At 51.2% G+C, this 11,356-nt stretch overlaps 2 protein-coding genes across 10 annotated transcripts; one reads left to right on the top strand and one right to left on the bottom strand.

Annotated features, from left to right (window-relative positions):
• The first annotated feature begins 1,162 nt into the window (after positions 1-1,162).
• Tarbp2 (TARBP2 subunit of RISC loading complex) lies at positions 1,163-6,486 on the top strand. 9 transcript variants are annotated; one of them, XM_021184139.3, is made up of 9 exons: positions 1,165-1,429; positions 1,949-2,118; positions 3,317-3,419; positions 3,963-4,055; positions 4,556-4,628; positions 4,813-4,930; positions 5,249-5,376; positions 5,667-5,868; positions 5,999-6,486. In XM_021184139.3, the coding sequence occupies exons 1-9, from the start codon at positions 1,377-1,379 to the stop codon at positions 6,154-6,156; spliced, it is 1,098 nt and encodes a 365-aa protein (XP_021039798.1). In that variant the 5' UTR covers positions 1,165-1,376; the 3' UTR covers positions 6,157-6,486. The 9 variants fall into 9 exon arrangements, with proteins under 9 accessions (XP_029325613.1, XP_021039799.1, XP_021039798.1 ...); XM_021184142.3 differs by lacking the exon at positions 1,165-1,429 and adding an exon at positions 1,533-1,671; XM_021184141.3 differs by lacking the exon at positions 1,165-1,429 and adding an exon at positions 2,546-2,691.
• Positions 6,487-6,582: 96 nt separating this feature from the next.
• On the bottom strand, positions 6,583-11,303 carry Npff (neuropeptide FF-amide peptide precursor). Its single transcript, XM_021182997.3, has 3 exons — positions 7,318-11,303; positions 6,943-7,082; positions 6,583-6,840 (listed from the first exon to the last, which is right to left on the bottom strand). Exons 1-3 carry the CDS (start codon positions 7,411-7,413, stop codon positions 6,738-6,740), a joined length of 339 nt encoding a protein of 112 aa, XP_021038656.1. The 5' UTR covers positions 7,414-11,303; the 3' UTR covers positions 6,583-6,737.
• Positions 11,304-11,356: the final 53 nt, after the last annotated feature.

The following is an 11,356-nucleotide window of genomic DNA, read 5'->3' as shown; positions in this document are numbered from 1 at the left end:
CCACTTTGGTCCTCATGCGGAATCTGTAGGAACCCCTTGTGACCTGTCTTACAGACTCTTTCCTACGCCCCGAGAGCGCAGTCCCTCAGTATACACAACGCTCTGGCACTGGTCCCTTGTCATACGGACATCTGCAGCTGGCCTTCCCTCGTCGCTGCTCCATTTTCACCCAATTGGAATACACCCAGTCGTAGGTCCCTTCCCACCTCAGTGCTCCTGGATGACCGATCGCTCGTTTTCATTACAGATTCCTCTTACCTTTAACCCTATTCCTTTCTAGCCAGACATCTCATCCTAGACCCATTTTTAAAAAAACACTCTTTGAATCACGTTTTTCGTGGTATCACTTTCTCCTTCTGTCCAAGGTCACAAGATTTCCCCCATTTCTTTCACTCTGGTGGTATCAAGGCTTTGGGGAGCCAAAGGTACTCGTTAAGCTCTGCGCGTATTTAGTTCGTTAATTATTCCTGTGCTCTTTCAGCTGAGACTAAACACAGGAGAAGGTCCATCTAATGATTCTCGGGACAGTTAAAAAAGAGGTTCTCTAGGGCCGATCTAAAGAGGCACGAACCCTGACAGGCTGCGTGGAGTTAGTGAAGAGAGGCGAAAGACAAGCCACAGAAAAGCAACGGATTTTTTGACACGGAGGGCTGAGAAGCTTACGCTACAGCCTGGGAGGCCGAGCCTGAAGAGAACTCCGGACTTACAAAACCCCAGAGCTCTGGGGTGGGGGTGGCCAGGTAAGGCACACCCTCTGGGGCAGCAAAAGGACCTCGGCCAATCACAGCCTTTCCTCAAGGAGAAGGCTACACCTTTCCTCGTCTCCGCCCTCTGGGCCAAGTGACCAATCTGCAAGAGCCTACAGGAAGTCGCTCTCAGTATAGCCAATAAAGCAGCGAAGCCCGCAGCAGCGCCCAGATGACGCGCTGGCGCCTGGGTTCTGTAGTTCTCTCAGGAAGACAGCCCTTACCGTCCCGCTCCTGGCCGCCTACACGCAGCTAATACGCATGCTCACAGTGTCAGCTTGGGAGGAGGCGGTGCGCAAGGAGGAAGGCGGGGTGACATTAGAATTCCCCCCCACCCCCCAAAACCAATCCACTCGTAGTAGCTTGGAAAGCTTCCGCCGAGGGTCTGCTCCTCCCAGAAGGCGGTGCAGATGCCCGGGCGAGCCTCGCTGAGGGTTGTGGGGCGGGTAGCTCGGATTCATAAGAAGACACAAGGAGCCGAGTGGGCGGGGGACTCCAGATCCCAGCATGCCCCGCGGCGGGCCCTACCGGCCGCGACTCCGGGCTTGGCCCCGGCCCTAGCTCGTCGGCGGTGTACTGGGGTGCGTGGAGGCTGTAGTCACGGTGGCGCCCGCGGGGACGGAGGAGGGAATGAGTGAAGAGGATCAGGGCTCCGGCACTACTACAGGCTGCGGGCTGCCCAGGTGAGCTTCCTCGCTTGGATTCCTGAAGGACGAAAAGTGTGAGGTGGTGCGGAGGGGCAGCGGCGCGGCCCCAGCATGCACCTGGCCTGAGGGTTGTTCCCAGCAAGCACTGGGGTAGTGGGCAGAGGTTCCCGGCATGCACTGGGGCTGTGGCCAACGCCTCCAGCTCTAGTTTGGGGTTGGCTTGATTCCCAGATTGCACTGGAGCCCTGGGCTTTATGCCCCGACGTCCAGTGTATTTGGTGGGTACTGGGTTCCCGAATTGTATTGTGCCGGGGGAAATGCACGTCCAACCAGCACCACGGCACAGGATCCCTCGCCTTAACTGAGAACAGTACATTCTCCACTTGCCTTGGGACCTTGCTTTCCCTCATGCACCTTAACTTTTAACCCAGCCAATGGATGCTATACTGCCTGGGAATTCATGGACCCTATAATGTGGCTAGGTCTAATGTGACAGTGATTTACCAGGTGGGTGCCGAAAGGGGAAGTGTGATGTTGGTCTGTGCCCCTTCCCAGCATAGAGCAAATGCTGGCCGCCAACCCGGGCAAGACCCCGATCAGCCTTCTTCAGGAGTATGGGACCAGAATAGGAAAGACGCCCGTGTACGACCTTCTCAAAGCCGAGGGCCAGGCCCATCAACCTAATTTCACCTTCCGGGTCACCGTTGGCGACACCAGCTGCACTGGTGAGGAAGGCCTGGGCAGCCTGGCTGGGGTGTGCATTCACAGGGCCCGTGGCTTAATATCATGCGATCACCTCACAGTCCTCTCCTTTAAAGCCAGGGAGGGATGGAGAGATTTCAGGGGGGAAAACCTGGATTGGAACAGGGCTGTGAGACGGTGGACGGGACCCGAGAGACTCACTGGCGAGAACAGGAAATGTCACAGAGATCTGCTACTTTATCACCCCAGAGGAAGAGTAAATGAGACATTGAACTCCTCGTGGGTATTAGGGGGAGCACATACTCTGCTAGCCTTCATGCCTCACATCAAACACGAAGAACTTAGTATGAGAAATTAAGTGGTAGGCTCCAGTTCACATGTAATAAGTGGCAGAGCAGAGTTTTGACTTCAGAACAGACCCTTAGTTGTCTCTATTTCCTATTTACCGAGGGAAGAGAAAACGGGAAAGAAAGACAGAGCAAAACATCCCTCTGCAGCCCACCAGTGCTGGAGCTCAGAAGTCCTGCCTGGCGCAGCTTAATTACGGGAGCTGACTGAAAGACGAGGGATGTTCAAGGCCCATTTCTGTTGCTGTAGTAAGGCTCCGAAACTAAAAGCAGTTTAGAGGAGGAAAAGGGTTGATAGGTTTACAGTTCAGGTTGCATTCATGACTAAGGGAAGCTAAGGAAGAAACTCACAGTATCAGTCAAGACCAAAGAAAATAATCCGATTCTTGCTACTTCTGACCGAGGAACTCACTTCACAGCCACAGAAGCACAGCAGGAACAATGGCAGATACTCCATGCTGGCTGGCTGGCTGGCTTATTTATACTTTACTAGATTTCTTACACAGTTCAGGACCACCTGCCTAGGGATGGTACCACAATAGTGGGTTGGGCATATCTGCATCAACTAACTATCAAGCCATCCCACCCCCTCACCCCCCAGACATGCCCTCAGGCCAGGCTTGACGTAGGCAATTCCTCAGTTAAGGCTCTCCTTTCAGATCCTTTTAGATCCTAGGTTGTGCCAAGTTGACTGTTAATGCTAACTAGGAAAAAGGCTAGTCCAACAATTAGTAGAACCCTTCCAGTTCTGACAGGGGAGGTTGGTCAGAGGGCTCTTCTCACTCCTTCTGGCTATGAGGAGATAGGCTGTGGGGGCTGGTTTCTCTGCTGTCCTGCTGGTGACCTCCAGTATTGCCCACACCCCTTTTCTTAGGTCAGGGCCCCAGCAAGAAGGCAGCCAAGCACAAGGCAGCTGAGGTGGCCCTCAAACACCTCAAAGGGGGGAGCATGCTGGAACCAGCCCTGGAGGACAGCAGGTGAGGGAGGAACAGCCAAGGCACACTAGAAGCCCGCTGAGAACCCAGGCCTCTGCACTACCTACTTCTCTCCCTAAGCCTGGTCTGGTGACTCTTGGCCACCCTCTCGTGGCCCCTTCCTGAGAATTTCCTCTGAAGCTGAACAGGGTGTTTCTAGAGTGCCTCAGAGTAATAGCCAGCCCCCTTTGATGGGTGGTGGCTGCTCTGGGGCATGAGAAAAGGGCATAGGGGGTGGAGGCTAAGACTGATAAAGTTGGTCCTGGCATGCCCCCTCTTTCTAGCAAGATGGCTTTCCCTCTTCCACATTCAGGTTGCAGCTTGTTGGGTAGGAAGAGACTCTTTTCTGAGCCCCCACCCTAACCTCAGTGCTTCTGAGCCAGTGTGGGGTCAGCAGAGGATCCCAGGAGGAAGAGCTGTTGCTGAGGCTCTCCGAGTCTGCATCAGGGGGAAGGAGTTCTCAGGGGATGGAAAGGTCAGAAGGACCTCACGCCCTCATTCCCTTCTACATGGGTGTGAATCCAAGACCTTCTTCCCCTCGGGAAGTTCTTTTTCTCTCCTAGACTCTTCACCACCTGAGGACACTCCTGTCGTTGCTGCAGAAGCTGCTGCTCCTGTTCCATCTGCTGTACTAACCAGGTATCTTGAGTCCCCTGACGTCTTGGAGGAAGGAGGGGATCTTGGCTTCTAGTTTCATAGCTCTTGGACCCAGGCAGGTCAGGATGAGGAAGCCTGAGAGTAAAGACAGACTGGTCTAATTGAAAAATGTGCACCAGCTGGTTGGTAAGCCTGAGCTAGGAGATAATTTATGATGATTAAATAGCCAAGCAACAAATTTAAACATCTTACAGGCTCCATGTTTGAGACCCAAAAGGTACTTCCAGGACTGACTGTACAGCTCCTTTACCTCCGTCACAGGGATATTGCTGAAGTATTTCCACATCTAAGTGCTCCTGGGAAGTAGCAGAGCCTCACTTGGTGGGATGTGGGGAGGGAGGAGCAAGGCTAGATGTTTGGACAGATAGCTGCCTGCCTGGTGAGGAATTGGGAGGTGGCAGTGGCTGGCATTTGATCCATGACCAGGACAGGAGGAACCTCTGCATTTTCCTCAGCACTGGCCTGGGCCCTTTTTTCTTTAGGAGCCCTCCCATGGAGATGCAGCCCCCTGTCTCTCCTCAGCAGTCTGAGTGCAACCCTGTCGGTGCTCTGCAGGTGTGCCTCGTCTTCATTGTCATGTGTGCTGTCTTCTCTGAAGTAGGGCTGAGGCAGGGGCGTGTGCACTTGTGGGTAGGGTGGTCCTCCTTCTCACTCAAAGGCAGAGGCTCTTGGTAGAAGGCCATTGGCTAAGGACCCTTTCCTCACTAAGCCTTGGACTCTCTTATGGTTTTCTTTCAAGGAGCTGGTGGTGCAGAAAGGCTGGCGTTTGCCAGAGTACATGGTGACCCAGGAGTCTGGGCCTGCTCACCGCAAAGAGTTCACCATGACTTGCCGGGTGGAGCGTTTCATTGAGATTGGTAACTGGGGAAAAGGGGGTTCACTCACCTTCTCTCTTTGCCACACTGTAACCCCAAGCACAAGGAGGTTCTTTGCCTGGCTGTGCTCTGTCCCAGCTTCCTTTGCTTTGCAGGTCCTTGCTCAGCTCCTGCCTTCCTGTCTCTCCTTTGTCCCTGCCCATCTTTCCCCCTCTTATCTGGCTCACCAACTCCTCAGTTAAAAAAAACAGGCCTTGAGCTCCTCCTCTTTGCAGTGGTATCTCATTGGGTGTTAACCTAGAGGGAAAGCATCGGTCTGTTAGGAATCCCCAAGTTGAACAATTCCTTCCCCACCCTCAGGCAGTGGCACTTCCAAAAAGCTGGCAAAGCGTAACGCAGCAGCTAAGATGCTCCTTCGAGTACACACCGTACCTCTGGACGCCCGGGATGGCAATGAGGCAGAGCCTGATGACGATCATTTTTCCATTGTAAGTGGCTTGTGTGGGCTCGCCATGTGGTTCCCACTGCAGGACGTGGTGCGGGTTGGGTCTCTGGTTTGGAAGTGAGTATGGACCTGCTTTCCTTCCCAGGGCTCCTTGAACCTGTGAGCCCAGCAGTCCCCCCTCAGCCTATATGTAGGGGCACTAGTGAAAGCTGGCCTAGGGCAAAGCCCCTATAGGCAACTTTTCCTGGGATGAGGAAGGCTGCCAGGAGTCAGAGCATACCTAGTTCTTGGGTCCCACAGTCCTTAGCTGTTTTCTCACTCTTGTCTCATTAGGGCGTGAGCTCCCGCCTGGATGGACTGAGGAATCGTGGGCCAGGCTGCACCTGGGATTCCTTGCGGAATTCTGTGGGAGAAAAGATCCTGTCCCTCCGCAGTTGCTCCGTGGGTTCTCTAGGGGCTCTGGGCTCTGCCTGCTGCAGTGTCCTCAGTGAGCTCTCTGAGGAGCAGGCTTTCCATGTCAGCTATCTGGATATTGGTATGGCCAACTAGAGACTGGGGATGGAGGGGACTGGATCAAAGCAAGTATAAAGGAGTTGGGAGATGGGTGATGTGTACACTGGTGCCCCCTCCCCACCAGTGCCTCCCTTCTCTTTCTTGGTTTCCAGAGGAACTGAGCCTGAGTGGGCTCTGCCAGTGCCTAGTGGAACTGTCCACCCAGCCAGCCACTGTGTGTTATGGTTCTGCAACCACCAGGGAGGCAGCCCGAGGTGATGCTGCTCACCGCGCCCTACAGTACCTCAGGATCATGGCGGGTAGCAAGTAGCATCCCACTGCAGTGATGGATATGCATCTTTTACTTCTTGCTCCTTCTGCCCCTGGGTCCATGTATCCACCTAGCTCTGGTACCCTCCAGAGGTGCCATCTCTACCTCTGACACAGCCTGTCTGCCTTGAGACTGAGGAAGGCACAGGCAAGCAAGGAGCCATGAACCATAGGGCCCCAGCCAGCACAGGATTTGTCCTCATTCCGTGGGTGATGAATCTATTGGAGTCCTGAATAAATGCTGCTCTTTGGCTTCCTAAATCCTGCTCTCTCTGGCCTTGGGTCATGAGGGTATAAGGAATAAACATGGTGAGCTTGTTCTCCTTTTGAACCCCTTGTTCTTTTTTGTTACCGACAGGAGGCAAGGTGCAGTAGCCTTGGGGATCCTTAACAGCAGAATGGCTGGAGACTGATTGAGTGGAGGTGAAGCAGGGCTACAGCTATTGCCCTTGGGCTCCCACCCGTTCCCTGACAGTCTTGTCCAAACACAGGGATTCTGAAGCCAGCCGAGCCATTTTTATTTGGGGGCACACAGGGGACATGGGGAAGTGGTTTTACATGCAGGCATCACAGCAAACGATGCTACTTCTTCCCAAAGCGCTGAGGAGCGGCCAGGCTCCAGAACTGGCTGGCCTGCGGATTTAGCTGTTCCTTCCTCCAGGACCCCCATGCACTTCTGCCAAACCTTAAGAGAGATTCATCCTTAGTTGGCACTCCCTCCATCTCACCTTCCCTCACATCTTCCTCTGCCCTCCACCCTTCTCAGCCTCTTCCCTTTGGAACTTACCTCTGGGGCTGAAACAGGAAGGCTGGGCTCCTTCTAGGTGTGTCCATGGCCTGGAGCAGAACACGCAAGAGGGACCCAGGAGTCTGGATCCTGTCTGGAATGTGGGCATACTGTGGTGGGTGGGGTCCCTTATCTTCTCCCTGTGATGAGAGCGTGGCAGGGAAGGAACCTGGCAGTGTCTTGTACACTGAAGACATGGAGGGGAAGAATGGCTTCTAGGGGAAACTTGCGTGGGCTGAGAAGCCATTTCCTTCCCTTAGAAGCCAGACTTTTTGAAGACCTTAGCAGCCTGGGGAATACTAAACCCTGTATCATAAGTTTCAGCTGAAGGAGAGATGGCGGCTGGGTGGATGGGGCAGCAGGATGTTCACTCACTGCAAAGACTTGGTCTTCACCCCAGCTTCCTGCCTCTTCAGTGTGGCCCCAGTTCAGCAGTAGCAGCAGCAGCAGAGCAGCCCACTTGGAGTCCATGCTGCCATCTGCCTCCTGAGTGGCCCACGGTCTTCTTATACCTGATGTCCCTACCCCCACCTCACCAGCAGCCTGGGGGGAAATCTAGACAAGCAATGGAAATGCATGGCTCTATTAAGAGCCGCCTGGGACCCCCCCTCCCATACTCCCCTGGGGACTCTCTGCTCTTAGCTTCCTCCCCCCCAGCCTAAGCCTGGAGTTATATAGACTTTATTAGATGCATAAATCTTGTCTCCGGAGCTCAGGAAGCATCATTAATTGCAGACAGTTTGTCAGAGTTAGGCCCTGGGGGAACCTTAGAAGAACTTCCAATCCTTCAACAGATTGGAGACGCTTCAATTGATCACCTCTTGTTCCTGACTGGAGAAACTCCTATCAGAATTGGGCACTATGTCCTGGATGGGAAGGAACTAGTGTTAAGTGCAGGCTAGGGTGAACCAGCTTGGTACCTACTCCTGCCTGGAATGGGTGGTCAGGACCACAGCCCCATTTCAGTCCCCACTGCTTCTAGTCAGGTTAAATGTGGGTTCACTACCCTTTAAGATTTACCTGTGAATAGTTAAGTGAGAGATAGGAGACTTTTGGGAGCCTTACTGAGTAGAGGTGGCCTGTAAATTTTGTGGACAGGCCCATCTTTGCAAGATAACTGGGGAATGGGCCTCCACAGCTGAAACTCTGCTGCCACCTTGTGGCCACTACTCTTCACTGCCACGTCCAGCCATTTCCCTTTCCATACATTTTGTCTAGGACTTCAGGACCTAGTTCTTTGGGGTCCAGAATTGTGACATTGTTCCAGTTCCCTCTGGTCAGCATGGGCTCTGCCTGGTTCTGGTTCTAATATACTACTGGAGCTGGTGACTAGGGTTCTGCTTTAGGGACAGACAATCACTCCAGGTCAGGGAGGGTCCTTTAAAGGCGCTAGTCCTAACCTCACTTGCAAATCAAGGTGTCAGAGTACCATGTCTCTAGCCTAAAGAGAAGAAGGACTGTCGGGGTTCTACCCCATGAGCAAAGCAAGCTGCTCACACTCTTTTTTTCCTCATTTACATATGGGAACAGTAAAATGAATTACTTGCTAGGAGAAACATTTGGGGTGCATTTTGTAGGAAAGCACAGACCCGGTGTTTTCAAAATGTCAACTGTGATTCCCTTTGCCGTCCTCCCACTCCAGTCCTGGGGAACTTACCATCTCCAGAGAGTGCTGAGTGGGCTTTAGCTTCTTGGTGGCCTCTACCAGAGGTCCTAGCTTGTTCAATGGAGTCTCAGATGATCTCTCAGTCCATATGTAAAAGCCCCTCACATATTTGGAGACATACCATGTATCCACATCTTCTTTGCTCAACGGGGAAGTACTTTATTGGAACCAACTTACATTTTAGGTTTGTGGATAAGTGGCATTTTAAAATTTCTTTCTTGGGAATCAAATCCAAATGAAGAGCCTTGTGTATGGTAGGCAGGTGTTCTACTGCAGAGGGAGACCTTCTAGATCAGGTTTCTGATGTTCTACAATACAATGCATTCAGGCTTGGGTGAACCTTTCTGTAAGGTTTGTCTCAAGATTTTCCTGTAGAGCTTGTCATGCATTATAGTTGAAATAGTTCACTGCTGCTTTTGTTGTGGGTCTTCTCGGTTTCTCTCCCCACCTCTCTCTTTTCCTGTTTCCACCGTGTGTGTGAGATGTGTGTGTGTGAAACAGGTGTCACCATTTAGCCTTGGCTGGCCTAGAATTTACTATGTAGACTAGGATGCCTCTGCCTCCCAAGTGCTGGGATTAAAGGTGTGTGTCACAGTGCCCAGCTTGTGTGGTTTTCTAAGACTGGGACTCTGTATGTAGCCCAATATGCTGGCCTCTGTTTTTAATTTCTCAAGTGCTGGGATTACAGATGTACACCACCATACCTGGCAGAAATTTCGTATTTTATCTTTGCTCTCGAAATTCACTCTGTGACTTCAGAGGCAGGCTGATCTTTGAGTCGAGGCTAGGCTCTTCTACAGAGCTAGTTCCAAAACAGCCAAGGCTACACAGAGAAACCCTGTCTCAAAACAAAAAACAAAACAAAACAAAAACAAACAACAAAGAGGCAACTTGCTGGAGGCCCCTGAGCACAATCTCCAGCACCCAGAGAACAATAAAAAAAAATCTAACCCTGTTATCAGGAAGCTTTCCTGAACAGCAGATGGGCTGCGTACACAGCATTCTCACAGCAGCCACTCTGTGTTCACTGCACTGCTGCTTCAGTACAGGAGTCTGGGCCGAAGCTACTAAGTTCACAAAGAAGCTGGTTCACTGGGCTGGTGAGATGGCTCAGTGGGCAAGAGCACCCAACTGCTCTTCCCAAGGTCCAGAGTTCAAATCCCAGCAACCACATGGTGGCTCACAACCATCTGTAACGAGATCTGGCGCCCTCTTCTGGAGTGTCTGAAGACAGCTACAATGTACTTACAACATATAATAAATAAATCTTAAAAAAAAAAAAAATTAATCATTCTAACCTGTTACATTGTCTTGTGCTAGGATCCTCATCTTCTAGACTTAGTTTTATTTATCACTTTCCAGACTTATTTATTTAAATACAGGATCTCAGCTGGCCTGTGGTGACATATGCCTTTAGTCTTAGCACTTGGGAGGTAGTGCAAATCTCTGAGTTCAAGGCCAGCATGGTCTACAGAATGAGTTCCAGGACAGTCAGAGCTACACAGAGAAACCCTGTCTCAAAAAAAAAAAATTTTTTTTTTTTAAAAAATTTTAATTGTATGTCTGCAAGAGCAGGTGCCTGAGGAGCTGGAATTCCAGATGTGAGGCACCTAACTGGAACGGAACTCAAGTCCTCTAGAAGAACAGCAAGTGCTCTTAACCACTGAGCCACCTCTCCAGTCTTCTTCCAGACTCTGTCTTAGCTTTTAGTAATGTTCTTTCTTTCTTTGGACATACTGTGTGCTCCCCACCCCCTACAGAGCATATGTGGAGTTCAGAGAACACCTTGCCAGTTCTCTTCCCACCACATGTATCCAGGGATCAAGCTCAGGTCTTCAGGCTTGGCAGTAAGTACCTTAATTGCTGGGCCCCACACAGTGATGGCCAGCAAGTGTTTCCATTTCCTAAGGAGGCTCTGAGTCCTTCACCAGACACCAACCCAGTAGACCTGTTCTACCAGGAAACCTTAGAGGTACCTGTTCTGTCTTTTGTCAGGTTCTTCAGTCTGTCTCCTTGGTAGTTTCCACTTTTAGTGGAAGACACAGATACAGGAAGGATCAGTGGCTCACCTGTCTGTCTTCCTCACCCTGATCATTACCTGTTCTCCTGTGAGCTTTAATCTGCTTTTACAAAGTTTGCCTCGAGTTTCCAATCTTCTTCTCTTTTTAAATGTTTTTTTTTTTTTTTTTTTTTTTTTTTTTTTTTACTTTTTAATTGTGTATGTGTGTGCTGGGGGAAGGGTTATGCAGGTGAGTGCAGTGCCTGTGGGGGCCAAAAGAGGGCACCAGATCCCTTGCAGCTGGAGTTAAGGGCAGTGGTAAACCAGCCAACATGGGTGTGGGGACCAAACAGATCTTTTGAGACAAGAGCAGTTTTTCCTCTTAACTACTGAGCCATCTCTCCAGCTATTCCTTCTAGTCTCTGGAGAAAGCTTGACTTTGTCTACCTCTTTGTACAATCCCAAGTCCCTTTCTTGGGAGTAGGACTTTTCCTTTCAATTGTTGGAAGTGGGTGAGCATAAAACACTGAAAGAGTCAGGGTGTTCAGCATTCCCATTGGTCAGTGTTTTTGTGATGCCCTGGCTCTGAGGCAGTTTAAAGATCTGAACTCTGTGCCTTTTCCAACACCATGTTACTTACTGAAAGCAGAGAGAGCCTGCTAGTTCTGCCCTAAGAAGTGGAAGGGAGAGAGGATGGTCAGACACAAATGCCTACTGAGTCTCTAGGAGTGACCAATGGGCCCCATGAG

The sequence above is a fragment of the Mus caroli genome, unplaced genomic scaffold (assembly GCF_978045245.1).
Source record: "Mus caroli unplaced genomic scaffold, Mus_caroli_1 scaffold_16, whole genome shotgun sequence".
Taxonomy (NCBI): Eukaryota; Metazoa; Chordata; class Mammalia; order Rodentia; family Muridae; genus Mus; species Mus caroli.
Note: the sequence above shows the minus strand (reverse complement) of the source record. Positions and strands in the feature narration are given on the sequence as shown.

Excerpts from the sequence above, each read along its gene's own strand:
- Tarbp2 (XM_021184139.3), top strand. The coding sequence starts at position 1,377 with ATGAGTGAAGAGGATCAGGGCTCCGGCACTACTACAGGCTGCGGGCTG. Across the intron at positions 4,629-4,812 it reads ACCCTGTCGGTGCTCTGCAG|GAGCTGGTGGTGCAGAAAGG; the intron begins GTGTGCCTCGTC and ends TTTTCTTTCAAG. Across the intron at positions 4,931-5,248 it reads GGAGCGTTTCATTGAGATTG|GCAGTGGCACTTCCAAAAAG; the intron begins GTAACTGGGGAA and ends CCCCACCCTCAG.
- Npff (XM_021182997.3), bottom strand. The coding sequence starts at position 7,413 with ATGGACTCCAAGTGGGCTGCTCTGCTGCTGCTGCTACTGCTGAACTGG. Across the intron at positions 7,083-7,317 it reads GTGAAGACCAAGTCTTTGCA|GGAGAAGATAAGGGACCCCA; the intron begins GTGAGTGAACAT and ends CTCTCATCACAG. Across the intron at positions 6,841-6,942 it reads TTCCTGTTTCAGCCCCAGAG|GTTTGGCAGAAGTGCATGGG; the intron begins GTAAGTTCCAAA and ends ATCTCTCTTAAG.